At 33.3% G+C, this 26,504-nt stretch overlaps 6 protein-coding genes across 7 annotated transcripts; 3 read left to right on the forward strand and 3 right to left on the reverse strand.

Annotated features, from left to right (window-relative positions):
- The first annotated feature begins 603 nt into the window (after positions 1-603).
- On the forward strand, positions 604-4,253 carry LOC107907467 (preprotein translocase subunit SCY1, chloroplastic). Its single transcript, XM_016834865.2, has 8 exons — positions 604-1,052; positions 1,274-1,431; positions 1,513-1,898; positions 2,100-2,399; positions 2,489-2,578; positions 3,182-3,305; positions 3,511-3,674; positions 3,764-4,253. Exons 1-8 carry the CDS (start codon positions 877-879, stop codon positions 3,992-3,994), a joined length of 1,629 nt encoding a protein of 542 aa, XP_016690354.1. The 5' UTR covers positions 604-876; the 3' UTR covers positions 3,995-4,253.
- Positions 4,254-4,753: 500 nt separating this feature from the next.
- LOC107907468 (uncharacterized) lies at positions 4,754-7,105 on the reverse strand. Of its 2 annotated transcripts, XM_016834866.2 has the most exons (5): positions 6,869-7,105; positions 6,002-6,086; positions 5,463-5,576; positions 5,095-5,196; positions 4,754-5,010 (listed from the first exon to the last, which is right to left on the reverse strand). In XM_016834866.2, exons 1-5 carry the CDS (start codon positions 6,973-6,975, stop codon positions 4,966-4,968), a joined length of 453 nt encoding a protein of 150 aa, XP_016690355.1. In that variant the 5' UTR covers positions 6,976-7,105; the 3' UTR covers positions 4,754-4,965. The 2 variants fall into 2 exon arrangements, with proteins under 2 accessions (XP_016690355.1, XP_040948920.1); XM_041092986.1 differs by lacking the exon at positions 4,754-5,010 and having other exon boundaries at positions 5,339-5,576; positions 6,869-7,054.
- A 4,821-nt stretch (positions 7,106-11,926) lies between these two features.
- Positions 11,927-12,847, reverse strand: LOC107902876 (uncharacterized). The gene has a single exon (XM_016828987.2). The coding sequence runs from the start codon at positions 12,845-12,847 to the stop codon at positions 11,927-11,929; it is 921 nt and encodes a 306-aa protein (XP_016684476.2).
- A 3,389-nt stretch (positions 12,848-16,236) lies between these two features.
- LOC107902875 (cation/H(+) antiporter 4) lies at positions 16,237-18,694 on the forward strand. The gene is made up of 2 exons (XM_041094804.1): positions 16,237-17,496; positions 17,579-18,694. The coding sequence occupies exons 1-2, from the start codon at positions 16,237-16,239 to the stop codon at positions 18,692-18,694; spliced, it is 2,376 nt and encodes a 791-aa protein (XP_040950738.1).
- Positions 18,695-21,624: 2,930 nt separating this feature from the next.
- Positions 21,625-23,580, forward strand: LOC107903314 (WAT1-related protein At4g30420). The gene is made up of 7 exons (XM_016829331.2): positions 21,625-21,908; positions 21,988-22,056; positions 22,133-22,249; positions 22,323-22,554; positions 22,621-22,779; positions 22,862-23,013; positions 23,104-23,580. The coding sequence occupies exons 1-7, from the start codon at positions 21,730-21,732 to the stop codon at positions 23,207-23,209; spliced, it is 1,014 nt and encodes a 337-aa protein (XP_016684820.2). The 5' UTR covers positions 21,625-21,729; the 3' UTR covers positions 23,210-23,580.
- Positions 23,581-24,943: 1,363 nt separating this feature from the next.
- LOC107907466 (tetraspanin-8) lies at positions 24,944-26,477 on the reverse strand. The gene is made up of 2 exons (XM_016834864.2): positions 25,654-26,477; positions 24,944-25,426 (listed from the first exon to the last, which is right to left on the reverse strand). Exons 1-2 carry the CDS (start codon positions 26,161-26,163, stop codon positions 25,121-25,123), a joined length of 816 nt encoding a protein of 271 aa, XP_016690353.1. The 5' UTR covers positions 26,164-26,477; the 3' UTR covers positions 24,944-25,120.
- Between the last annotated feature and the right edge of the window lie 27 nt (positions 26,478-26,504).

Consider the following 26,504-nt stretch of genomic DNA (forward strand, 5'->3'; position numbering starts at 1 on the left):
AAAAGAAAATATTGTACACAGATTCATCCAAACACCAGAAAATATTAACTTTTCCAGAAAAGTAAGTCATTTTTCAAAAATTATTTTCCGAAAACCATTTTTAGTGAAACAAACGGAACTTTAGTGTCGTTTGTAGTAATAATTAAACTTCATTTTAAATTATTTAATATTTATATCATCAAATAAAATATTTAATTAGTACCAACTTTTGTTTAATAAGTAAAAATCATATTTCAACTTTCCAACTAAATTCATTTTAATATTTATATTTTTTATTTAAGAATAAGTTATATCAGAAAGATCATAAAAAAATATTTTTCAGGCATCAATAATATTATTCTCATACACTCATCCATATTTAAAATTTTCTCTAATCCAATTTAACTTTAATTAAAACATTTAAAAATAATTAATCCAAATTATAGAAAACGGAAAAAAAGTCGTTACTAGCCTTTGTTTTTATTTTAGGTTTCTTGATCGATTTTATAAATGGTTTTGTCTCTTTGATCAAAATTTTGGTTGACTTGTTTTTAAATGTTTTAACTAAAATTAAATTGAATTAGAGAAATAAGATAATCCCCTTTTTATTTTTTTGTCTATTTCAATACCGGAATCTAATAGTTATTTCCTTTTTAATTCTTGAATTTAAATTTAAATAAAAAATTGTAATATCAAATAGATAGGTGATTATTAAAGACTGGAGGAGATAAGAGCGGAGCCATTCAAGAATCAAAATATATCAACAGTCCTGTATTTGTTTGCAAGAGAGAGGCGTGGTCACTAATGAATTTCACTTTCCATTGTTGTTGTCAATATAAAATTTAGACCCAGAAAAACTGCAACCCCAATTGTTTGAACTGAAATTATTGTAGGATAATGTTGATAACGGTCAGGGAAGCTTCTTCTTGGCCTCTCACCTTCAACCTCTCCTCTTTCTCTTCTCCTAAGCCTTCTCCAATACTCAAAAACTCTGTTTGCAGAGCCAGTTTAAGTGTTCATCCAAAACCCACCTCCAATTCCCAATCATGGAACCTTAGTCTTCTTTCTAACAGGTAACTCTTTTTTCCATTTTCTTATCATCCCATTCAAAAATGGTGCTTTTTTTTTGCTTGAATTTGTTTCTGGATTGAGCTTTTTAGGGTAGAAGCAAGTTCTTAGTTTCAATTACAAGGATTATAAGCTAAGGCGATATGAATATTAGACTTACGCAAAGAACTCCATGTTTTTATTAACTTATTAATGCTTTGGTGTTTTGATTGGAATTCCTTTTCAGCCAAAAAGGATCTGTTTTTGATCCTTTGGGTATCAACCCAGACGAGTCTTCAGGTTTAAATCGTGTTTGGGATAGTTTTCTATCCTTGTTAACACCTACATTTGAGAGTACCTCAGGTACTAGAAAGGAGAAATCTTCTTCGGCTAGAGGAGTGGCAGGTTTGTTTCTAAGATTTTTAACTTCGGGTTTATCGATTTTATTGTCTTGGCTATTGACATGGATCCTTTGGACTTTGGCAGCTGCAATTGAGGACAGTTCCATTGAATTTGGGGATTTCTTCAAAGGCCCATTACCAGGAAAATTTCTCAAGCTTTTAGCATTTTTGGCTTTATCTCGTCTTGGAGTTTATATACCTCTGGGAGGGGTTAACCGAGAGGCTTTCGTTGGCAATTTGGATCAGAACAGTCTACTAAGCACTTTGGATTCGTTCTCCGGAGGAGGCATTGGTAGACTTGGTATATGCTCCCTTGGTATTGTTCCTTTTATTAACGCTCAAATCGTGTTTCAACTCCTCGCCCAAGTTTACCCTAAATTGCAAGATCTTCAGAAAAGAGAAGGTGAAGCTGGAAGAAAGAAAATTTTGCAATATACTAGATATGCCTCGGTTGGTTTTGCTATAGTACAGGTAAGGAACTAGATATAAAATTTTCGTGTAGTTTCGACTTGATGCATTGTTGCATGTATGTTGTGACCATAAGAAATTGACATTGCTAGTTGCTATAGTAATACGAAACTTTTTGTAGGAACGCCTGTTAACAGCAAGACTCGTTTTGTCTATGATGTATCACTTTTTACCTTATTCTTGTAATGTTGTGTTACATGGCAGGCAATTGGCCAAGTACTTTACCTTCGTCCATATGTCAACGATTTCAGCACGCAGTGGGTTCTCTCCTCTGTTACTTTATTGACACTTGGTGCTGTACTGACAACATATATTGGGGAACGGATTTCTGATCTAAAGCTTGGAAACGGCACATCTCTTTTAATATTTACGAATATTCTATCCTACTTGCCTGCATCTTTTGGAAGGACAGTTGCACAAGCATATCAGGATGGTAACTACGTTGGACTTGTTGCCATCATTATCTCGTTCTTCCTGCTGGTACTTGGCATCGTTTATGTTCAGGTAACCCTACTTTCTTTTTTCTTGTTTAAATGAAGTTCTGATACTGACGGAAAAGGAATCTTAACAATTGTCTCAACAAAGGATTTCAGGAAGCAGAGAGGAAGATTCCAATCAACTATGCCTCAAGATACACCAGCAGAAGCGGAGGACTTCAAAAATCTGCTTACCTACCCTTTAAGGTATGTGTTCCCAATGGTTCTTTAAAAAGTTTCTAACACTATGATGGGCTTGACGCTAATAGTTGTGATAGCATTGATTCCGGCTGTTAAAACACCTGTATCTCTGTCATCGTTTGACTTGTGATCGTAATGATAATTTTGTACTATATAACGTTGATCATGTCTTAGTCAATGGTTTTAAGGTAATCCGGTTGATCATAGCAAAGTGCTTGAAGAAAATTAATGCATTTCTCTAGGTGCATCTTATATACAAAGATCATGTGATAATCAATACCGTTCCTTTCTTGTGACTGTGCTCTCAAGTTGTTTAGCCTTGACTTGGCAGTTAATTTTAATTGCTTATCCTCAAGAGAGCGGTGTTCTTATTTTGCCCCGCCAATCTTTCCATGGTCTTTTGATGACAGTTTTAACTTGTTGAAATTTTAGTCACTAATTTTGTAGTGTTTGATAGAGGATTTATTTAATTGTGAATGAAGTTTCTGACATTGTGATGGTATTTTTTATCAAAGCAAACTCTCTTTTTGGGTGTCGAATGTGCAACTAACCGTATCGTCAAAATCTAGTGCCTCGTCTTTGTATTCATTCACTTGTTTTGCCAACTAGGTAAACAGTTCCGGAGTGATGCCGATTATATTTTCTACATCATCCCTAGCTCTTCCCGGTACTTTAGCACGATTTACTGGCATATCTGTTCTAAAGAAGGCTGCAGTTGCTCTGAATCCCGGAGGTAAGATCAATGATTTTGACTGTTAGAAGTTTAGTCCGTTACGTTTTCTGTAGTAAAAGCTTGCTAGTTGACAGTATCTTTTGTGTCCGAATAGATCGCATCGACACATATTGTGATAAATCATAAATTTCACGATGCTTAAAATAGACGCTTGAGCGGTGAATTCGTTATGCATAAATAATTTGGAAGTCACAAATGTTTGTAGGTTCTTTCTACCTTCCTACCAATATCTTGTTGATAGCCTTTTTTAATTACTACTACACTTTCCTACAACTGGACCCTGATGATGTTAGTGAACAACTGAAGCGGCAAGGTGCTTCGATTCCACTGGTCCGACCTGGTAAAAGTACAGCAGCATTTTTAAAGACGGTAATTTACTTTTCTCGAATAAAAATGTCATTAGCTGCTTATTATACTCACTTTTCTCGAATAAAAATGTCATTGGCTGTTTGGAATAGGTTCTTAGTCGGATATCGGTTCTGGGTTCAGTATTTTTAGCAATCTTGGCAGCTGGTCCTGCCGTGATCGAGCAAACCACACACTTGACTGCATTCCGAGGATTTGCGGGCACTTCAGTTCTTATTCTTGTGGGATGTGCAACTGATACTGCAAGAAAAGTTCAAGCAGAGATTATATCCCAAAAGTACAAGAACATAGAGTTTTACGACTTCGACAAGTATAGCCCGTAAAAGAGGCGGCAAGCTTAAGACCAGAAGAGAATAGGAAGACCTTTTTTTTCTGAGCAACGATTAGTTCTGTATACCGTAGTTTTTCTGACAAGCAAGGCATAGACTCTTGTTATGAACTATCATACTCCGAATATCCATTTTTTTTTTTTTACGAAGCATAAAATGGGACTCGGGATTTATCTTGTACATATGCTGCTCGGAGCAGCCACTTTCAAGGTGACAGGAATGGTCTATTTGGTAGCTGAAATTTGTGTTTTTATCACGAAAATTGTGGATTTACTTTGTGTTTTAATTTGGTTATTTTTAATCACTGTAACTGTTAATTAAACTTTACTATTTTCAAAATCTGATTCCAAAATCAAACATACCACTATATGTTTAATGTTATATTAGTTTGTTATTTTCCCGTATTATTCAATTGATAGATTAAAAATTATCTTTGACATCAATATTGAAATTTCAAATTAAAAAAAAAAAACTCCCAATAATCCAATTGAAAAATATGGATTTACACCTACAAGGCTACAACTGTAATTATAGTACAAGACTCATAATAGAATTTAACCAAACGAATTTAAGTATTAGATTAGAACTAAAATTTTAAAATTTGAAAAATATAAGTACTAAAATTGAACAAATGGAAAAGTGCAAGGACTCAGATTGATCAAATTAAAGTACAAAGATTAAATTTACAACTTTTTTGCAAAGTATAGTTACTAACAGCAGAATTTAACCAAAACAAAACTTATGGACCTTCTATTGAAACTGGAAATAATGATGCCATTTGCTATAAAGAATGATTACAGTTGTTATAATCGAGTTCGTGAGAAGCTGAGGACGTAGAAATAAAAATCTTACAAAGCCAAATATGATGGAACTGTTTGATGATCTTACAAGTTTCGCATTAGGGAAAAGAAACATTGTTTCAATAAGAGGTTACTTCTCCCAAATCGTGAGCAAATTCCACAAGCTTATCGCACAAAAATGTGGACGATCGCCCACAAATAACCAGCCAGCTGGGTAAAGTCAAAAACAAAACCATCAATGAGCTACGTATTACCAATGCACCCAACTGAAAGGGGAATTATCCGGTTTCCTACCTGTTCCAGAATACCTTTGCCCGTTTGAGCTTCGATAACTAAGCCTGCTGTGAGACCAATCATTGCCCACGCCCCATTAATCGCTTCAATTTGGCGTCTCCTCTACATAACAACAATAGTTCGACCAAAACATCCTTAACAAAGCATTTTCATGAACATATTTGACTAGTTCACTATGAAAACTAAAGTACATTGTTGACACAACCTTTAGCAAACCAAACTAGAAAATAGAACAAGATCAAACCTAGGGAGGAGATATAGGTAGCAGCACGGATAAACCATAGACAATGATATCTTCTCGGTACCAAAGGAATATACAAGAAGAGAAAAAATGTTAAATTCTTTATTAAAATAAAGATCTTTTTTACCTTTGCTTTCTCTTTAGCTTTAATTTGTACCATTTGTTTGGCAGCTAATCGTTTTGCTTCCAAAGGGTCAACCATGATGACTTCTTTACCTGAATTTCCTTTACCTGAAGATACCTATTACATACAAATCGAAGAGAAAAAAAAACTATAATCAAATACAATTCGATATGAAAAGTAGTATTTTTTTTTTCCCTTTTATGAACTAGCATTTGAATACGTGGAATTAACAAAGATAGAACTGTGGAAGAAGCTCATTGAATTACCCACAGACTTTTCCATGAAGCATGAAGACAGCATAAATACCATTTATATATAGAAACCAACAAAAAGACAGGTTCTGTTTGAATATTATGTACCATCATGAAGACGGTTGCAGATATTACCTCTAGATCAACCAACATTCATGTAGACATGGAGAAGTTTACTACCGTGAAGGACTTATTCACCAATTCAATAATTACATACCTACAAACCATTGATCCTATTCAAAAACCAAATATACTGGCACTATACATGAAGAAGCCTTGGTTGAAGCATACATTAGGATTGGCCAAGATTCGAAACGCTCGTCCCTTGGTTCTCCTGGTAACTAGACTTGAACCTTGGTCCCTTCCAAAGCTCCACCTGAAAATAGATAGGAATTTTAGAACTAACATGGACCTAGGATAGAAATCTGGACAACACCAATAACAACTCCAAAACATCAACATTGGCCCAAAATCATTAGTAGCTATCACATAACTCGGGATAATTAAATAAGTTCTTGTACTTTCTTTTCTGATTAAATTCAATTACTAGCCATGTACTATGCTTACAATTGTAGATTTAGTTTATATTCTCCAACTGAATAATTATAAGGCCCTATACTTTTTGAATTTCGAAATCTTAGTTTTAACTCAACAGACATTGATCTGTTAACTGGATTTTTAGTGAGTAATATGTGAAAATAGCAGGCTAATATGGCATTAGGTATAATAATATGTTTGCCACGTCAAATTTTGGACATAGCAGAACTTACATCAATGAATTTAACAACTATCATTTAACTAGTACAGGGACTAAAAAAACCAAATTAAAGTATAAGGATAAGATCCACAATTTTTTTGTTTAAGTCTAGGGACTTTTAGCAGAATTTAACCACATTTCAACCCCCAACATAATCAAAGCTGCCCAAGATTCTTTCTTACTTTCCTTTCCAGTTAATAAAGCTGCTACCATTACGGATTATAATCAAATATATGCAACACCCAGATTTAAAAAATAATAAATAAAGGTTCAACATGATTTGTTAAGATTATTTCCAGTAGCACGAGAGTTGAATTACTAAACGATGATTGACTAAAGTCTGAAAGAAAAAAAGGAGCAAAACAATAGATTATTAGAGAAAAAGGGAGAGCGAAATTGACCTGAAGATGGTGGTAGAGCGGTGAGGAAACTGACGATTAGAAGATGAAAATAGGAGACTTCCATTGAAGAAAGGCAGTGGCCGTTGTTGCAGAGACATCGCCATCATAGCTCCCGTACTAATTTCTTTTTTTCTTATCCCGTTTTAACAGAATTTGCGAGCCTTAAGAGCATTCTAGATAATTTGCCCAAAAGCTGCAATATTTTCGGAAATCAATAGGCGGATCATATTCCCAACCCAACCCAACGGCAAAGCATTTACTTTTTGGGCTAATTATTTAATTATATTGGACAAATATAAAACCCAACCCAAATATTTGGATTGCTAGATCCCTTTATTTAGTTAGGTAGATCGGTTATTCATTATTATTCGTCAAGTCGGTTATTTATTAATCCATTTATAAATTTATTATATATTTTAATTTCCTTCCTTTTATATTAATTTAGCATCATAATTTTTATTTTTTATTTTTTGATACAATACTTAGAATTGATTATAGTCTCTCATAACTCTTAAATAAAAATATAATACGCTTCTCTTGAGTGCACTTAAAACCTAAATCCTGTTACATTAATATCAATTAAGTTAAAACTCAATCCGCTACATTATTTGTAGGCGATGGAATTAACCCTTTCCTCATCTCCGACTAACGTAAAACATGTGTCCACCTAGAAAAAGAAGCCATAGCTAAACACGTATATCCTATATGTTGCTTTGTTTTTTCGTCTATGGCATGCCACAAGTTGCAAACATGCAAGTTTATTAAAATAAAAAATAAAAAAATTTGAATATCTATTAAAATTAAAATGTAATTGAATTAAATAATTTATAAAATACTTGACATATATTTGTATTATAAATATTAAAAATAAACAAAAGATAAAAGATAAAAAATGTGATTATCTTCTATAAAAATGATTTAAAAATTTAATTGAAAAATACATTAAGTTAACATATGCGAACTAGCACAATTTATAATTTAATTTAACATTAATTAAAAAAAATATAACCAATTCTTTCTTTTATTTTAAAATATTTGAATAAAAAATTAAAGATAACAAACATAAGTAGAATAATAAATATTAATAATAGGATAATTTTGTTTTTTCATCAATCATTAATGTGATTATTAAGTAATTTATCAAACATATTTTATAATTTAAATTTTTAGTTAATCAAACAACACCTAAGATTTTATAGAATAAAATTTTTATTCTATATTTTATTCTTAATTTTTAAATATTTCACTTTATTTTAATAACAAAATCAAATTTCAAGCATAAAGTTTTTATAAAATGAAATTGAAATAATTGAAAATATTTTTCATTAAAGTTTGAATTTATTTATTATTTGTGTTAAATCTGTGTATTACTATTTTAATTTAAGTTAATTAAGTTATTTATTAAATATCTGAATACGTTAAATATATACATTTAATAAGTATAAAATATTTTTCAAAATAAAAATTTCAAAAACATAAAGCGGATAGTGAATTCAAGATTTCGAGCATTAATATGTTATTTGGGAAAAAAAATAAAGTGGAATCCGATATGTTATTTGCAAAATAAAGTAAATTTAGATAATGAATACCGATGATTAATGTTTACATTCTTAACCTCTATACTATCATTTAAGCTTTTGACTAAAATTATTAGAATATTTTAATTTTTTTAATTTTAAAAAATTAATAAAAATATTTATATGGTAAGATTTGAGCCCATATAAATTACATTAATTTACCACTCAAATAATGTTTTATTTTGTAATTTTCATATAGTTTAATTTTATTATACACACTTTATTACTTTCATCATTTGTATCTATTAAGAATGTGTTTAATTGAATTGATGTCAGAAATTAACTCAACACCAACTTAAAGTTGATAAAAAAACAATGATAAATAATTTAATATTTTTTAATTTTAATATTATACATATTTCATGTATTATTATTTAATTTCAAGTCATACGTTTCACTATTTATTATATGCACATTTATTTTCTATATTTTTTATTTTCACGCGCGTATACATGTAATATGATTTTTAATAAACAGTAATTAGAGTACTTGTTGTATGCAAATATTATTCGAAATTGCACTATCCATTGCAAACCTTATTAATAGTTTAGTTTAACTAATATATCAAAAACTTTTATCACAAATGTTAGGGGTGAGAGTTGTTTAAAGATTAAATCCAAAATAGATGTCATATAAAAAATGAAATAAATTTTTTTATCACTCTATTTATGATACGGTCCACATATATATTTATATTTAACAATGTTTATTTTTGTCCATCTTCTTATATGTTTAAATACATTTAAATCTATGGGTTTTCTTTTGTAATTGCAATAACAACCATGTAATTGAACCTCAATTGCTAATCAAACTCAACTAAGAAATTACAAAAACTCAATTAAGTTTTTTTTATTAATTAAACTCTCTCATTAATAAAAAGTTGTTACGTATTATCATTTAATTAGTTCTTCAATTTATTTTAACAACCAATATGATAAATAACACAAATTATTAATGAAGAAGCTTACCTAATTATTATTTTTATTATTAATTTTTTTTGACATATATATATTGGTGAAACACATACATAAATTTAATATAGAATAGAAGGTAGCATAACTAAAATGACAAGAACAGGGCTGTCATTCATTACGAGTTTCATCAAGTTGATGACATTGACATATTTATGTCGGGTGTCATAATTAATGAAAACTCTACGAAACGTTCGATTTGTAAATCAAAATTTTAAATTTTGATCAGGATTTTTTATTTTTTTTAGAGATTCTGATATTAATATAAACTAAAAATTTTGATATAAATTTGGTAGGGTTCAGTAGAATAATCAAATTTGAGTTTGCTTCCTAAATTTGATCATCCGTTTTAAACTTAAAATATCATTTTAAGGTTTTAATAGTATTTCTTAGATTTTTTAAATAAATTTGTTCAAAGATAGGTCAGTTCACTTTGCCTGATAAATCCGACTCAATTAAAGTTAGATTTGAATAAAAATTTTCATACTTTAAGCTGGTTCGATTTGATTCAAATTTAATTAAAATATTTTTAAATTTAAATTTAATTATAAAAGTATATAAAATGAAAATGAAAATAAAAATATTATTATTTTTAAATAGTGAAATTAATTTTTGGAACATGCCAAATAGACCCAAAAACGGACTCAGGCTTAAAAAATTATTGAAGCTGAATCTCGACCCAATCCCTAAACACCTCTGGTCTTAAAAAAAGATTTTTTAGTTAAAGTTTATTTCTGTTTTAATTTAAAATATAATACTGTAAAAACACGTGGGACTTAAAATCAATTAAATCACGCATGTGATATAAAACTTTTTAACATGACCTTTAAATTGGTAAGCTGAATGTCAAAATTTCCTTTATTGTTGAGGTCAAGGGGTAAACTTCGAAATCATTAATTATACAATAAAGTCTCCCCAAGTTGGAATAACCTTCACAAATGCGTTGAAGAATTAACCCCCAATTTCGAAATTCAATATTTATTTTTAATTAAAATATTTTTGTAATTCGTAATTATTTTTTAACAATATTATACACTTATTGGTATTAGAATTGAGCTTTTCAAAAATTAATATATCCTTCTTCCTTAAAATCACATCAAACGTTAATTGAAAATTTTCCAAAAATTGAAATCGAAACGAGATGGGGCCATAATCTGCAAATTTCTCAAAACAAACGTTTTTTCTATTTCGGCAACTGACCCTGTACTGCTCCACCACCACCATGCACCAACTATTTCCTATTATAATTAATGACCCTTTGAAGATCTAATATGAAAGTCAGAGACCATATTGATGGCTTAATAATTAAAGGTATTTATGATATAAGTTTGAATCACACTAACTATATTGATTGTTCAAACTTTTTAATGTAATTTATCAAAAGAAAATGGTTCTTAAATATGAATAGTTGTAACAAGACAATAATAAATAGGAACATTTTATCTTAATGACATTAGATTTAATAAAAAAAATTTCGTTGCAGAAGAACAACGAAGTGAAAAACGGAGACAGAGAGTATAAGACAACTTGATACAGGGAGAAGGTGGGCTGTTGGAGACGTGGCAACGCAGCGTTTTTCAACGATCCAAATCCAAAGTACCCTTCCATTTTTTATATATTATCCCACCCAAACGGAATTTGGTTCCTGTCACTTTTTGTATAAACATTAATTTTTATTCCATATTTTTAATCTACTCATACGTGGTGTTTGTCGTGTTGATAAACAGAAAATATAAAGGCTGAAAATTAAAATATTTGATAAATATAATTTATAAATTTTAAATTTTGATAGCCTAAGTTTCAGTCCCACCATTTTATCTATTGTGCATTGTATTGGTTGAACATATATATGTACCTATGGATGGCAATGAGATGAGGTGGATTTTTACCCACCGCGAACTTGTCTCGAAACTTGACCATCCACCCTGCTCTGGCCCTGACTCTTAAGAAAAGGAATCCACCCGAACTTGAGATTTAATAGGAGACATGACATTAATTTTGACCCGATTCTTGAAAAAAAAACCTCCTAAACCTAAAATTTAATAGGAGACTCGACCTCAATCCGACTCAAATTTAATTTAATTATTATTTTTATTTTAAAACGAATAAAATTATATTATTTTAAAGCAAATAATGTTATTTTTTTTGCCATCCTTATTTGTCCCTATCATATAGGATAAATAACTGTACTTATTATTTCCGCTCAAGGCTTTAGTGGCTCAAACCTTTTTACCTTGAGTTAACCATATTCACTTAAACAGTCCCCAAAAGAATAGATGATAAATGTTTTCAGAGAATTGGAAAGTAAATATGTGAAGTTTTGGAAACAAAACATGAGAAATTGTAAGCAAACAACACCCTCCTTTAAATTTCCCACCGGAAATCAACATTTCACTTTCACTTTCATATTCAAAAAGCAAAGGAATTGTAAGCTGAATCATAAAAAAACAAATACTATTATTGTATGCAGCAAAACAATCTAATTGAACAGAAATTCCCATCATCATTTTTTACGCTGTAATTTCAGTTAAATCCGTACCATTTGGGGCATGATTTCTTTTACAGTCACAGTAAAAAACTGTGGTAACCATCAAACTCCAAATTACCAACAAGCCGTAAAACCACCACAACCCCACCGTTTCCCACCCCATCACCACCCACTTTACAGAATCTTCACCGTCCGTTATCTTCTCAAACCGGTTTCCAATCCATCCCGAGATTGCCACCAACATGCAAGTAACCCACCACCAGCAAACTCTCCTCCCCACCATTAACTCTGACCCGACCCGAAAGGCATCCCATCCGAATTTTTCCTCTAATGCCGACACCACCAGTCCCAAACCCAACACCCCCATTAAGTAAACTTCGAAACCAGATCCGATTAGCAAAATGGGTAAGTTTATCCGAGGATGGTTCCGAAACACGGCGTAGAAAAGCTGCGGCAGTTGGACATAAAGGAGGAGTAGAGCGTAGGAACAGGCGGAGGTGACAAGGACGCGCTTCCAACAGCGCTTAAAAGCGTCGGCGGTGGTGAGAAAGGAAGGACGGTGAGAATGGGAGGTGACGTGGACGGTGGCTACGAAGGAGAGAAGAGAGAGAATGGAAGAAGGCAAGAAATAAAGGAGTTTAAGACGGAAGAGAGACAACGATTCGTATCGGGATTCTTTCAAGATGTGATCCGCTTCGACGCGCGTGGAGGAAGTGAAAGCGACGGATTCGAGGTGGAAGATGTGGCGTTTGAGAGGGCGGGAAGTAAGAGAAAGGGAAAAAACAAGGAAAGAAAGGGGAAGGGTGAAGAAAAGGAGGACTGGGATAAGTACGTGTTTGTTTCGGAAGAAAATTTTGATGGGATCGGAAAATAATTTAAAGAAAACAGAAGAAGAAGATAGTGTCGGTTTACGTTGTTGGTTATGGTGAGGCGAATCGGACATTGTAATGTTTTTTTCTTATATTTTAATGGTTGAATTCAACTTAGGTTGAAGAAGAATCAAACAAGGAATGATAAAAATATAAGGGGAAAAAGGAATTTAGAAGGGGGAATGGTGAAGGAAGACTGAAAAAGCTGGTCTTTTTTGGGATGGAATTGTTTTGTAAATACATTTAATTTTAAGGCTGAAAACATGTTAGCTTGTTATTATCTTTACTAACTTTCCCCCACTACCGTAACGCCTTTTTTTCCTGTTTTTCACCTTTTCTTTATTACTAGATCCAACCTCATGTAATTTTAATTTTAGTTGATGGCGAGCGATTAGAAAAATTGATTTTTTTTTAATTTTGGGTTTATTAATTCGAGTTATTTAATTGTTTGTATTAATTCAAATAAATAACTTAATTCTTTTAAGTTTGATTCGAGTTAAATTTTACTTTCCAAATAGCTCAAATAATAATTGGTGTAAACTCTTTTAGTCCTTGTGAATTTCGAAAATGTACAAATTAATCTCTTTTAACAAAAGTTATAAAATAAAAAAAAATCTACAATTTGGACATCTCCGTTATATAGCTCATTCATTTGGTCACTTACGTTAAAAATTTTAACAAAAATCTAACATGTGAATCAATCACTGGATGCCACATTGCACAATTTACCACATAAATATTGCACTACTTTAAAGACTAAAATATAATTTACCCAATACTAATTCTTAACTAAAATAATTAAATAGTTGAAAAAAAACCCAAAAATCTAAAAATCTCCTCTTCCTCAAATTTGAACTTTGTAAAGATTCATGTTTTGGCTCTGTTCGTTCTGCATCTTGGCGCGAAGCTAAGATCACCTTATGTTTATAAAAAACATGCAACAACAAAAGCAAAAAAGAATCTAACCAGCTTTTAAATTGAATCCTCTCTCTAGAAAAGCTACATCCTGATACAATCTTGATTAGTTGATTTAGAAACACAAATATGAGAGAAGAAAGAGAGGCGTGATTGGCAGAGGAAAAACAGACATTTAAAACAAAGTTGCTCTAGGGTTTAGGTTTTTAAAACAAAGTTAAAATTTGAAGAAGAAGAGACATTTAGATTTCTGTTTTTCTTTTAACTAAATAAATTTTCTTTTTATATTTTTTGGTTAATAATTAGTGTTGGACAAATTATATTTTTGTCGTCTAAAGATAATGTAGCATCCAATGATTGGACAACGCGTAAAAAATATCCCATGTTAGATTTTCGTTAGAATTTTTTATGGGATGACCAAAATGAATTAACTATATAATATGAATACTTAAATTGTAAATTTTTTATTTTGAGTGATTAAGATAAATTTTTTTATAATTAAATGAGTTCACATTAATAATATGATATATATAAAACTAGGAAAAAGAATAAAATATAAAAATTTAATTCATATTGGAAAAATATAAAAAGAATACGTGGTCTGGAAATGGGTGTGTAGTTAATATTAATTTTTAGTTATAGATACGTACCCACGTACACGTAATACTAGTCAAACCCAACACTAGACAATGACAGTCTGCAAAGTCCGTTAATGTTTAAATATTGGATTGACGTTTGAGTCAGTTTAAGCATTTTATAAGTTGAATTTTGTTATTTTATTTAATTTGTCCTTAAATGATCATTTAAAATATTTGTCAGAAGGGTTGCGTCTCTCATGTGAATGGCAAACACAGACGAGAGAGACAAAGATTCAAAGTTAGCGCAGTCAACTACACCCAAAACCCTGATGCTATTAATGTTTTATTAGTGCGAGTAAAGAAAAGGGTTTGGGAATAATGAAGCCAACTCTTCTGTTATCATACTTCTTTAACCCCAACAAATTAATTAATATGTCCACATCTTCATTATCACTACAACATCATCATTCATCTTTCGTTGAATCATAAATAAAAATAATGATGTAATTACATTAATATTTACAAAGACAATAGCCAAGCCTTCCTATTAATAGTTGAAAATTGTAAATATATATTGAAATGATAATCAAAACAAAAATACTTTAATAATTAAATGATTAATAGTATAATTTACCGCTAAAAAATATCAAATTTTAAGTGTCATAGTTGAAAAGTTAGACATATATTAAATAATAGTGTTATATTAATTATTTTTATATCTATTTTATTTTTCCTACATATAGTGTAATTTAATGATTTTAGATTAGTTAATTCATATTGTATTTATCATCTTATATTTCAATGTAATTCTAAAAATTAATCCTTATTTTATTAGTAACAATAAAAGCAAAAACCATGCAAAGGATCGCATAGGATCACAACGAATTGTTAGCTAAATTTGTTCTTTGGTTATCCGGCCGACAAGATGAAACTCTGCAAGACAGCAAAAGCGATTACAATAAAAAATTAAGACAAAATAGTATCAAAATATCTTCCATGTCAACAAACTCAACAATCTTAGCCATGTGATCTGCTACTCTATTATGAAATTGAAGATGTGTCGGACACACCTTTTAATTGTGATGAAGGGAAATGAAAATGCTTAGGATTAAAGCTGATCATGGGTCAAGTTGAGGAAAAATTTAGGCCCAGGTCAAACCCGAAAAATAGTCCTAAAATCTTACTCGGCCCAACCTGCTTGTATTGAATTTTTTTATGTTATTATTTTATATAAAAATAAATTAAAGAAACATAATACATCAAATATACTAAAAATATTAAAATAAAAGTTTTCCCACAAATTGAAAGTAAACTAAAAAAAATGTTTATACTTAAATAACACTAAAAATCTAATATAGTTACAATTTAACAAGCAAATGCTAGAATATAGCAAAATTAATAATAAAACAATAACAACAAAGTAGTAGTAATATAATAACGAAATGACAACAAAACAATAACAAAATAACAAACTTTTTTTTTTGGACAAATTGAGTCAAGCCAACTTTTCGGGCAGGTCTTCGGGTCAAATGATTCGATCCATAATCAAGTCTACTTAAAATCGAACCCGAATTCTTATGCCTACAACATAATGCTTTTACCACTGGATAAAAAAAAGTATAAGATAACTTTAAATGTTGATAAATTTACTTGTTACATTGTCTAGATTAATTGAATTGTTAAGTGTTTAGTTACTGGGGTAGGATAACTTTAAATATTGTTAGATTTACTTGCTCCATTGTCTGGATTAACTGACAACTGTATAGTTTCATTCACATGGTCTAGATTAAAAGAATGCAAAGTTAGTTGGACCAAATAAAGATGTACGGTACCGTGTAATAACATTAACCTCAGTTTAAAAGGAAGTTAGAAACAACAAGAGCTTGTTAAACCAGTAATAACAAAAGTAAGGAAAAAATAAAGAAAAAAAAAAGAAGAAACTCATTTAAACACAGAAAACAAAATCAAGGATGGCATTAGTAATTCAGGCTCTTACACGACCGAAACAGCACAAAATCAGAGCACAAGTATGTCTTAAATTTCCTCCTAAAGTCAGTTCTCCAGGTTTGATGGCATTGTGGTCGGCCAAAGGACAAAACAAAGGAAAACTTAGGATGCTAATGGAATATTCTGGTCCTAGGCTTCAGATCCAGATGGTTGTCACTTTTGTACTCACTCAAGCCATTCATAGTGTGCTTAAACACCTTAGGCTGCCAATGTTCATATCCCAGATTCTTGCAGGGATGATATTGGGTCCTATGGTTTTCAGGGGCAAAAGGTCGTTGATTACGTCGTCGGACCAAAGTGTGGCAGTTCTAGGTACGGTGGGGGCCATCGGGTATATGTTCTTTTTGTTTCTGAGTGGGGTGAAAATGGATGTTGGCATGACATTCAGATCTGGTAAGAAGGTGATATGTATTGGGGTTTTAACAGTGGTGGTGCCACTAATGGCTTGTTTGATAACAGCCAAGTCACTTAACCAAGAAAGTCAATTCTTCACAAACAAACGTGTTTTTCTTGCGGTAACGTACTCGGCGACTTCATTCCCGGTCATACATTGTCTTCTCAGTGAGTTGAAACTTCTTAACTCGGAACTCGGTAGGCTAGGTTTATCGGCGGCGCTTATTGGTGAAATCGTGGCATTATTTCTTTTAACCATTTGTCAATGGGTGGTTGATGGGTTGGAAAATGGTTGGAAAGTGGTGGTGAGCAATTTTGGATTCTTTACTGTCTATTTTGTTATCGTGGTGTTTTGGTTTCGACCCGTAATGAAATGGATGGTGAGAAAAACCCCCGAGGGTGGACAAATCAAGAATTCTTACCTTTATATTGTGATTGGGGCTTTCTTGGTTTCACATAAGCTTGCCGAACTATTAAAAGTGTACATTGTCTTTGCCCCATTTCTTGTCGGATTGGCTGTCCCGGATGGACCACCGTTGGGATCTGCTTTGGTCGAGAAACTTGAACCTATTGTTGAGGGTTTGTTTATGCCTTTGTTTGTTACAACATGTGGCATGCGGATTGATTTTTCTTATCTCAAAAACTATGGTTCCTTTGCTAAAGACCAAGTCATATCAGCTGTCGTCACCAATTTTGTCAAATTCGGTGTCTCTTTCCTTCTTCCTTTCTTGTGGAACATCCCCATTAGAGATTCTTTGGCATTTGCTTTTATAATGTTAAACAAAGGTATAGTTGAGATGGCTTCCTATAGCTTCATGAATGATACCCTGGTACGTATGTATATATTAATTATGCCTTGTTTGCTTTTTTACTATCTCTACGTAAAATTCATAACCATATTCATGCATGCAGGTTATATCTCAGGATATGTTCGCTTTCGTGACAATTATTGTCATTTTGATAGCAAGCATTGTTCCAATATTTGTGAAAACCCTCTACGATCCATCCAGCAAGCATGTACGTTACTTGAAAAAGAGTATCATGGACTGTAAGCTCAATGACGAGCTTCGAATAATCGGTTGTATTCACGTGCCGGCTAACGTTAATTCCATCATCGACATCCTCAACGCTTCGTGTCCGACCAGACAAAGTCCCATCGCGCTTTCTGTTCTTCACCTTATTAAACTCAGCGGACGAGCCACTCCACTTTTCATTGCTCATGAAAAACAGAGTAAATCCCCGTCAAACAACTCATACTCCGAGAACGTGGTCCTCGCGTTTAATCGGTTGGAGCGAGACAATTGGGGAGCCGTATCAGTGAAATCATTCACTGCGGTTTCTCCACCGAATTTGATGCACGAAGATATATGTAACCTCGTCATGGATCAATTCACATCTTTCTTAATACTTCCATTTCACCGCCGGCGACATGTCGACGGCAGCATTGAATCGGAAGATCAAACAGTTAGGAGACTAAACTTCAATATCCTCCAAAAACCGCCTTGTTCCGTAGGGATCCTTGTTGAAGGTCAACGCCATGTAAAATGCATCAACTCGAGAGATCATATGCATGACCAATACCCATTAGCTAACTCTTCAACCTACACCATTGCTATGATATTCATGGGGGGGAAAGATGATTGGGAGGCTTTAGCTTTAGCCAAACGCATGTCCCGAGATAAAAGCGTTAAACTAACGGTGATTCAATTTAAAGCTGTAGACGGGTTCCAAGATGATGATGGTGACAGAATGATGGATAAGCAACTGTTGAGAAATGTTAAGGAGAATACAAGCACAACATACATTGAGAAGGAGGTGAAGGATGGACCAGAAACATTAACGTATCTTCGATCCATTGTGGATGATTACAAGCTATTCATTGTTGGAAGACGATACAAGCGTGAAGATCCACAGACTGTGGGTCTCCATGAATGGAGTGAATTTCAAGATATTGGTATCATTGGGGAATTACTCTCATCTCCAGATTTTGGTGGCAAACATTCTGTGTTGATTGTGCGACACCAATAACAACAACAAACCACTGCTTAATCATAACCAGGATCATCATTTGGTTATGCGCTTTGAATTTTGGACTTTTTAAATACGTATTTAGATTTAGATTTAATGTATTGATTGCTTGTATTTCTAAATCGTTATTGTGATAAGTTAATTTTATATTTTATTGGTGTGGTGATACTCATTTCATTGCTTAATTATGAGGTCGGGATTCAGTCTCCATCCTTGAAAATAAAACAAATTTTATGATCAATTATTTATCTTTTCGAAAAGCACTTATAATAAATTGATAATTATTGCTACAAGTAGATACCTTGATTTCGATCTTTTTTTTTTTTTTTATCTATAATATTTGATGATCCGATTGTACAATCAAAGTTGTTGAGGGAAAAGAAAATGTTAATTTGTGAAGGTTCGTTAGTCACATGGGATTTCTAATTGTATTTGTTGAAGAGGGAAGAAAAAACAGAAACTTCCTACTCCAAGTAGATTTTGTCATGGTTACTGGAATAAAAAAAAAGTTTTATTATATTGATTTTTTAAATATAGATGTCAAATATAAATAATAGAAAGAAAAATTATAGAACAGGAGAATAAAAAGTTAAACCTGTTCAATTGATTTCCTTTTAACTGAAAAATTCGGCTCCATTGATTTTAATTGAGAAAATTGATCAAACTAAATCAACTTTAATTCAATCCGTATTTTTTTATTAACCAACTTTAAATTATTGGAGTGAATTTATATAATTATATAAATTATATATTTTAAATAACTTAAAAATAAGCAATTCAATTCCGAGAATAAAAAACTGATAATTGAACTAAGTAATAGAGGTGCTCATGGGCCGGGCCGGGTCGGGTTTGGGCCGGGTCCATAAAAAATTTTCGGCCCGGGCTCGGCCCAGCTTGAAATATGGGCCTGAAATTTTGCCCAGGCCCGGCCTGGAAAAAAAATCATAAGCCCGGGCCCGGCCCGACCCATTTTTTAATAAATACCAAAAATTATTTTATAAATTAAAAAAAGTATTTTAAAAATATTTTAAAAAATTTTAAAATTAAAAAATAATAAAAAAAAGTATTTTTAAAAATAAATATATTTATTATATCGGGCCGAGCTGGGGCAGGCCCGAGCCAAAAAGTGGTGCCCAAGGCCCGGCACGTTTTCTAAACGGGCCTCATTTTTTTGCCCAAGCCCATATTTTGGGCCTATATTTTTACCCAAACCTTCCCATATTTTGGGCAGGCTGTCGGGCCGGGCCGCCCGGCCCATGAGCACCTCTACTAAGTAATCAATTTCACCTAGAGTCTTCGGTCCATAAATGAGCCCTATAATATTGGGCTTTGCGATAGGATTTGACCTCCTACAGTCCTACTTAGTTACCTTGGACCTAATTGAACAAGACTTCTAAAAAGATCAGTATTAACGAAGTCAAAAGAAAATATTTTAATTGTGGTGCATAATATATCGACGTTTGTTAGATTCAGTTGTATAAAATTGGATGTCCCACAAATAAAGAAAACAACAGTTTCCCTCTAATAAAGAGATTCGATTTTGTAGTGTTGAGGTTGATGGTCAGCAATGATGGAATCATGCAAATTGACCTCATTTCAAAATGATTGAGAATAAAACAAAGAGGGAAAACATAGTCATAAAATAACAAATCTAAGATAGTATTATTTCGTGTGGAGTTTTTCTTTCCCTTTCTATGATTGCACAAGACGTAGCTATTGATCATATCACATAATATATGAAAAAGGTTCCTTTGGCGTACATTAGGGTCTGCCTCTGAACAAGATGACGATGATAGGCGGTGACAAGCATTTGCCGATGACATCCGCTCTCACAGCCAACGAAGGCCACATGCAAAGCCACGTTTCGTCTTTGTCAGCTCAGCTTTGTCCACATCTCCCTGCAGGTTTTGATCTATATCCAGCATCTTTGTTTTGTTTTTATCTAATCAAATTATTACAATACTGAAAAAATAAAATAATAAAGCAACACTTTGAAATTACAACTTGTACACATGCATTGATCCATAACTAATAATACTTAGTAGGCGTGAATAATAAAATACTTATTATAAGAGAAATGAGTCAGCGAATCAACGTGATGGATTCACATAGTCAATGAAACGAGGATCCGAAGGTTTGCCTATGTTTTGCCCATTCATGTTTGTCTGTCTTATGATATAACATACAAGTTGCATATCAACTTGAATTCAATTTGAATAATTTAAGCTTAATTATAAAAGTACGTAAAATATCAATTAAAAATAATTTTTGATATATTATTATTTTTGAATAGCCGAAAACAGACTTTTAACTTGAATTTTTTCTTAAAATTGTGCTTCCATCCGACTCCACCCGGCCAAGGAGAAGATGGAAATTGTTGCTCCCACAGGATAGGGGCTTAATTACCTCGACTGCTACACTAAGCTACATCCTGTTAATTTCCCTCTCCAAGAAACAAAAGAAAGGAAGTTTCGATGGGGTAATTATATACGTAACTTTTTTGGATTATTTTTCCTTTTATATGGGAAAACCTATTGATTCGATTAGATTGATATTTGAATCATTTATTTAAGATAATTAATTATATAGTTGTTCATCATTATTGTTAGTGTATCTTTTTATATATAATGAGCAGATTCATGAATAAACTGTAGTAATCACTAGTTAATTTGTACAATAAAAAGTTAGCTGGATTATTTTATAATTTTTTAAGTATAATTACAATGTTTAAACATAATTAAACACCAAAAACAAATATGAGAGATTTTTTTTTAAAAAAAAACCCCTAAAAAAATACTTCATCTATTTTTAAAATTTAAAATACCTCTTAAGCTGATAAGTATTGAAAGGTCTGTATGTCATACTACCATATATGTTATATATTTTTCATATATAATTTTCAACTTGAATCTTATCTGGGTGCCCTTTTATACCTATTCTAATCACAACTCTTTCCAGCACCTGGGTCGGTCGCTTCTCTCCCTCGCTCACCTATCCTCTTAGCAGTGTTGGTGCTGGCATACAAAAACAGAGGGATGGGTGGGTGGGAAGATTACAAGTATCCAATAGCCATGGTGGTATTACAATCAGGTTATGCAGGCGTTGCACTCGTCACCAGAGCAGCCATGTTGCAAGGCATGAGTCCTCCAGTTCTTGTCGTTTACAGGCAAGCCGTCGCAACTTTAGCTGTGGCACCAGTTGCTTATCTCTCCAGGTGACTCCCTTTATCCACCACTTTCTCTCTCAAAACATCATGCGCGTATTAATTCATATTAGTTCACCTTTGTCTACAGGAGAAATTCAGGTGGACCTTCATTGGGACTAAGGAGCTTTTCTTTGATATTTTTAGCCACGCTTATTGGGTATCTTTTTAAGCCAATATTGAATATTGTTTTCCAATCTTAGATGCATGTGATGATTTGAATTGACCCGGAACAGGATTACAATCAATCAGAATATCTACTATGAGGGCCTATATTTGGCCACTTCATCAACAGCAACTGCAGTGGCAAATCTAGTCCCCGCCATCACTTTTGTTATGGCATCCGTTGTCGGGTACGTGATTCATTGCTGGAAACAGTATATTTGTACATAGGGAGACTATTTATTCATTGTGTAATTTGTATAGATTAGAAAAGGTAGATATTAGAAGCTTGAGAAGTATTGCTAAAATAGCCGGGACGGTGATCTGTGTCGCCGGAGCCATTTTCATGGCATTGCTGAGGGGCCCAAAGCTATTGAATGCACAAGCTTTACCAGTAACAGAATCAACAATTGGACCGGAAGGTGAGCACTGGTTGCAGGGTTGTCTGTTTCTATTTGGAAGCGCTAGTTTGTGGTCCATTTGGCTGATTTTACAGGTATTCGGATCATTACCTTGTCTTCACTTGTCTAATATTTCAATCACTAATAAGATTTTCCAACAGGTTCCAGCTTCAGCCAGCTACCCTGACCACGTTTCCTTATCGGCCTGGATGTGTTTCTTTGGAACATTGCAGTCAGCAGTAGTTGCACTGTTTTTTGAACCAAAACTGGCAGCATGGACCATTCATTCCAGTTTTGAGATCATTTCTTGTCTCTTTATAGTACGTTAAAAAAACTTTCAGGTCACTTACTTTGATACAATGCAAATCATGTCCTAACTAACCACAAACATGATCTGTATAGGGAATATTCGGATCCGGGGTGTCGTTCTTCGTTCAAGCCTGGTGTATAGCGCAAAAGGGACCCCTCTTCTCCGCCATGTTTAATCCTTTGTGTACAGTCATTGCGACCATATTGGCTGCTTTGCTCTTGCATGAGGAAATTTATGTGGGCAGGTAAATAACGTTTAACAACATAATCACACATGTATATATATATTGTTGTTATATTTAAGTTCACTTTTTTTGGTTTGTGTTCGTTTTCAGCCTAATAGGTGCAGTTGGTGGGTTATACGCTGTTCTATGGGGAAAAGCCAAAGACTGCCAAGTGATGAATAAAGAAACAGATACAGTCATTGCAGACCAATTATAAGCTTGACTTGGAAGAACCCCTTTTATCTGATAAATCTACTCGTACCAATGAAAATAATGCATAAATATTATAAACATAGCTCAGCTACGATCTTGTTTTTCTCCCATAGATTTGGGTCCACAATGTTCAATGCAAACTGGGATATATATACACAAACAGACAGATATTGGATCAATAAGCTTTACCAACTAATTTGGAGTATCAACTAAATACAAAGTACTTGAACCATCTTAGATTTGATTTTATTCATGAATCTGTTATTGTAATGTTTCGTCTGTAATCAAATTATTTTTGTGTGGTCAATGAGTTTCCACATGTAGCTGGTCAATATTGTTTATTTTAATATTTAATGCAGAGTATGATTATACTTATATCTCGCGAACTCTTTTTGTGAATTTACGACTCCACAAATCAAAGGCACTTCAAGAATTAGGACATCTGCGAACACAAGATCTTGCAACCCCAGCAAATGGGACCGCACACTCGACTTGTGGGATATTTGCCTTTTAAACGTCACCCATTTCCATTCTCTGGACAACACATAATGTTTTGGGAACTATCTGAAACAACCCCTTAAAGGGCTTATTGACACCCGAAAAATGGTCAACTTTTCGGCCACTCCTACATTTCAATCACCTGAATACTCCTACGGCTCTCCATCCATTGGATGAACCGTCACAAATCTCCACAATCTTAGTGAATGAGGTGATAATACATCATTCAGTTTTACTAAAAGCAAATCAAAGTTGTTGTGGAAGATGTGTATTCCTCTGATTCATTAAGCATCAAATATAATTTTATAATTTATTGAATAATAATGAGTGCCCAACGGAAGAAATGTGGGATTTGCTTCGGCCCATAATAGTTTGGCTGGAATGGTGTTGGATCACTCTGGGTGGGTGGGTTCACAATAAGAACTGAGATTATGTTATGTGCTGCTCTACGAATGAATTTTCAGAAGATGTTTTCGTTTTATTTAAACCGTGTCTGCAAATGTGAAACAAATAGCTAACATCACCTGCTTTCAGGATGGATGGTTTGAAACAAAACGTGCAACTTCCATTTGAAGTGAAGCAGAGAAAGAGGAGTGGATCTACAATTGTTGAGAAAATGATATTGCAAATTTGTGCATAAAAAGCGAGTAAATTGGAGAATTGTCAAATGGAAAAATAACCTCCGACAAATACAGAACTAGCGGCTTCGAAAATTTTAGCATGATAATCTCCACCAAAGATGTGTCAATTTTACATTGGCCGCTGGCAACATCAAAATAAACTTTAGGTTAAGACTTGCAAATCATGTGAAAAAGACTTTTCAAGTGTGTGTTCCATATTTATCTAAAGTCTGATTCTACAACCCAGTAAAACACTGCTCCATTCCACTAACTTTGTTCATTAGTATCATTCTCAGGAGCAATTCATCCACTCGTTTACATTTTGAATCTTTCATCTCCACTTCAACATATGTGTTTCGTCCTTTGCATCATATCTGTTTCGAACACAAAGGGACCAGCTCATTAAGTGGTACCCGCCACTTGCAAAACCCAACCTGACAAGACTCCATCTTGTTTTCAATGCCTAGGATAATGCAACTCTTGAACCCACAATATTTAGGGCTCTTATTTAGGTGGCCCACACACCTAAGCTTTCATTGCCCAACAACCATTTTTTGTCAACATTCAACTCAATGCAACACCCAGAATTTCAACATTACTCACAAATGATGCAGAGCAAGTAACATAGAAAATATCTTTTATACATGAGCATTAGATGATATCTTAATTGTTCTACTAACTAGACAAGGAAATAAAAATCTATACAATAAAAATAAAGGTCTAAAACGCAAACATAGAAACTAAATAATAGCAGATCCGAACAAACTAAACCCTTCTTAATCAGAAAAAACAAGCTCTCAAGGCTTCCAGCCTTGATGATAATCATTGTCTCTCCTACTGTTTCTGAAAGCACAACAGCCAACAGAGTAGACAACAATGAGGAAGATGAGGAATACAATGTTGACAACCGCCACTTTCTTCCATGAACTCTTGAGGTTGTCTATAAACCCAGCTTTACACGCCTCGCAGTTAAAGCATAGAGTCTTTGGGTCATTATCCCACAGGTTACAATCAGGATTGTTCGACACGCCACTCCCCCTTGTCCAGTTAGTTGGCCCAACGTAATTGAACTGGCAATCGTTTGATGGTTTACAGCAACCCGACTGCAATTTACAGTTTAAAAACAGATCATGAAAATAGAATCATATTCATCAAAATTGTGAAAAAAGTTGAGAACCTTTTCAACATAAAGTTAAAAGATTACCCCAAAAAGTTTATAAAAGAATAAAGTTTAAGAAAGAGTATTCATGTTAGATCCCTTTATCATAACTCTTTATATAATTAAGTAGAGTTCATATAAAAAGAAACCAGATCTCAGAAATTTAGATACCTGAACGGCAGATAAGTGAGCCTGGTAAAACTCTGGGAGAGAAGCATTGAGATATTTATCATGGAAATCGGTACAAACTTTACTATCAGCCAAACAGCTTTTAATCTTATTCCAATTCTTGTTATCAGTAACTCTTTTCTGCAACCAGTTTGAGTAATCTCCAAGTCGGTATTCTTTATAACCTTTCCCGGATAATACTTGTCCCGCACCTTTGTTCGTCACTACGAAAGCGAAGATGGTGAAGACTATGCCGAGGACGATGAGGAGGAACATGACGACCAGGTAGAGCCAGAGTAGCCAAGTCACACGACAGCACGCGCCAATTAGTCCCGCGAGTGAGACCAACATGAGGAAGACTCCGATTATGATAACGGGCGTGTCCAAGAACTGTTCGCATTCTGTTACGCCTTCTCGCCTCAGCCAGATACCGGCGCCAAGGATGGGGATCGAGAGGAGGAAGGTAATCAGGTTGAGGATTCCGACTAGGTTGTTGCTCAAACGAAACGCCATCGTTTCAGGTTTCCGGTAGGTTCGCTTCTCCGGGTTTTTTCTTTGTTTGGATAAAGAGAAAATTACAGAAGAAAGAAAAAAGAAAAATTAAATGGGGAGAGGTTACAGTGGGTGATTATATATGGAAAGAGGAGTTGGGAAAATGTGAAGAAATTAAGAAATTAGTGGGAAAGTTGGATACGGTTTATTGGATTATTGTTGGAGAATGAAGAGGATACTGTATCATTATTGACACGCGCTGACACGTTTCACACATGCAAGCGCGTGGGAGATGTGACGATAGGTTTGATTCTACACCACGTCGATAAACGGATAGTTTATTTGATTTAAGTTTAAATTCT

The sequence above is a fragment of the Gossypium hirsutum genome, chromosome D05 (genome assembly GCF_007990345.1).
Source record: "Gossypium hirsutum isolate 1008001.06 chromosome D05, Gossypium_hirsutum_v2.1, whole genome shotgun sequence".
NCBI classification, from domain to species: domain Eukaryota; kingdom Viridiplantae; phylum Streptophyta; class Magnoliopsida; order Malvales; family Malvaceae; genus Gossypium; species Gossypium hirsutum.

Bases quoted from the DNA above. Each gene is read 5' to 3' on its own strand.
- LOC107907467 (XM_016834865.2), top strand. From the start codon at position 877: ATGTTGATAACGGTCAGGGAAGCTTCTTCTTGGCCTCTCACCTTCAAC. The intron at 2,400-2,488 runs GTAACCCTACTT...AAAGGATTTCAG, and splicing joins TTGGCATCGTTTATGTTCAG to GAAGCAGAGAGGAAGATTCC. The intron at 2,579-3,181 runs GTATGTGTTCCC...TTTGCCAACTAG, and splicing joins CTGCTTACCTACCCTTTAAG to GTAAACAGTTCCGGAGTGAT.
- LOC107902875 (XM_041094804.1), top strand. From the start codon at position 16,237: ATGGCATTAGTAATTCAGGCTCTTACACGACCGAAACAGCACAAAATC. The intron at 17,497-17,578 runs GTACGTATGTAT...TCATGCATGCAG, and splicing joins GCTTCATGAATGATACCCTG to GTTATATCTCAGGATATGTT.
- LOC107902876 (XM_016828987.2), bottom strand. From the start codon at position 12,847: ATGTCCGATTCGCCTCACCATAACCAACAACGTAAACCGACACTATCT.
- LOC107907466 (XM_016834864.2), bottom strand. From the start codon at position 26,163: ATGGCGTTTCGTTTGAGCAACAACCTAGTCGGAATCCTCAACCTGATT. The intron at 25,427-25,653 runs GTATCTAAATTT...TGTAAATTGCAG, and splicing joins CTCACTTATCTGCCGTTCAG to TCGGGTTGCTGTAAACCATC.
- LOC107907468 (XM_016834866.2), bottom strand. From the start codon at position 6,975: ATGATGGCGATGTCTCTGCAACAACGGCCACTGCCTTTCTTCAATGGA. The intron at 6,087-6,868 runs GTCAATTTCGCT...ATCTATTTTCAG, and splicing joins CGCTCTACCACCATCTTCAG to GTGGAGCTTTGGAAGGGACC. The intron at 5,197-5,462 runs GTAAAAAAGATC...GTTGTTATGTAG, and splicing joins AAGCTAAAGAGAAAGCAAAG to AGGAGACGCCAAATTGAAGC.
- LOC107903314 (XM_016829331.2), top strand. From the start codon at position 21,730: ATGGGTGGGTGGGAAGATTACAAGTATCCAATAGCCATGGTGGTATTA. The intron at 22,250-22,322 runs GTACGTGATTCA...TAATTTGTATAG, and splicing joins GTTATGGCATCCGTTGTCGG to ATTAGAAAAGGTAGATATTA. The intron at 22,555-22,620 runs GTATTCGGATCA...ATTTTCCAACAG, and splicing joins CCATTTGGCTGATTTTACAG to GTTCCAGCTTCAGCCAGCTA.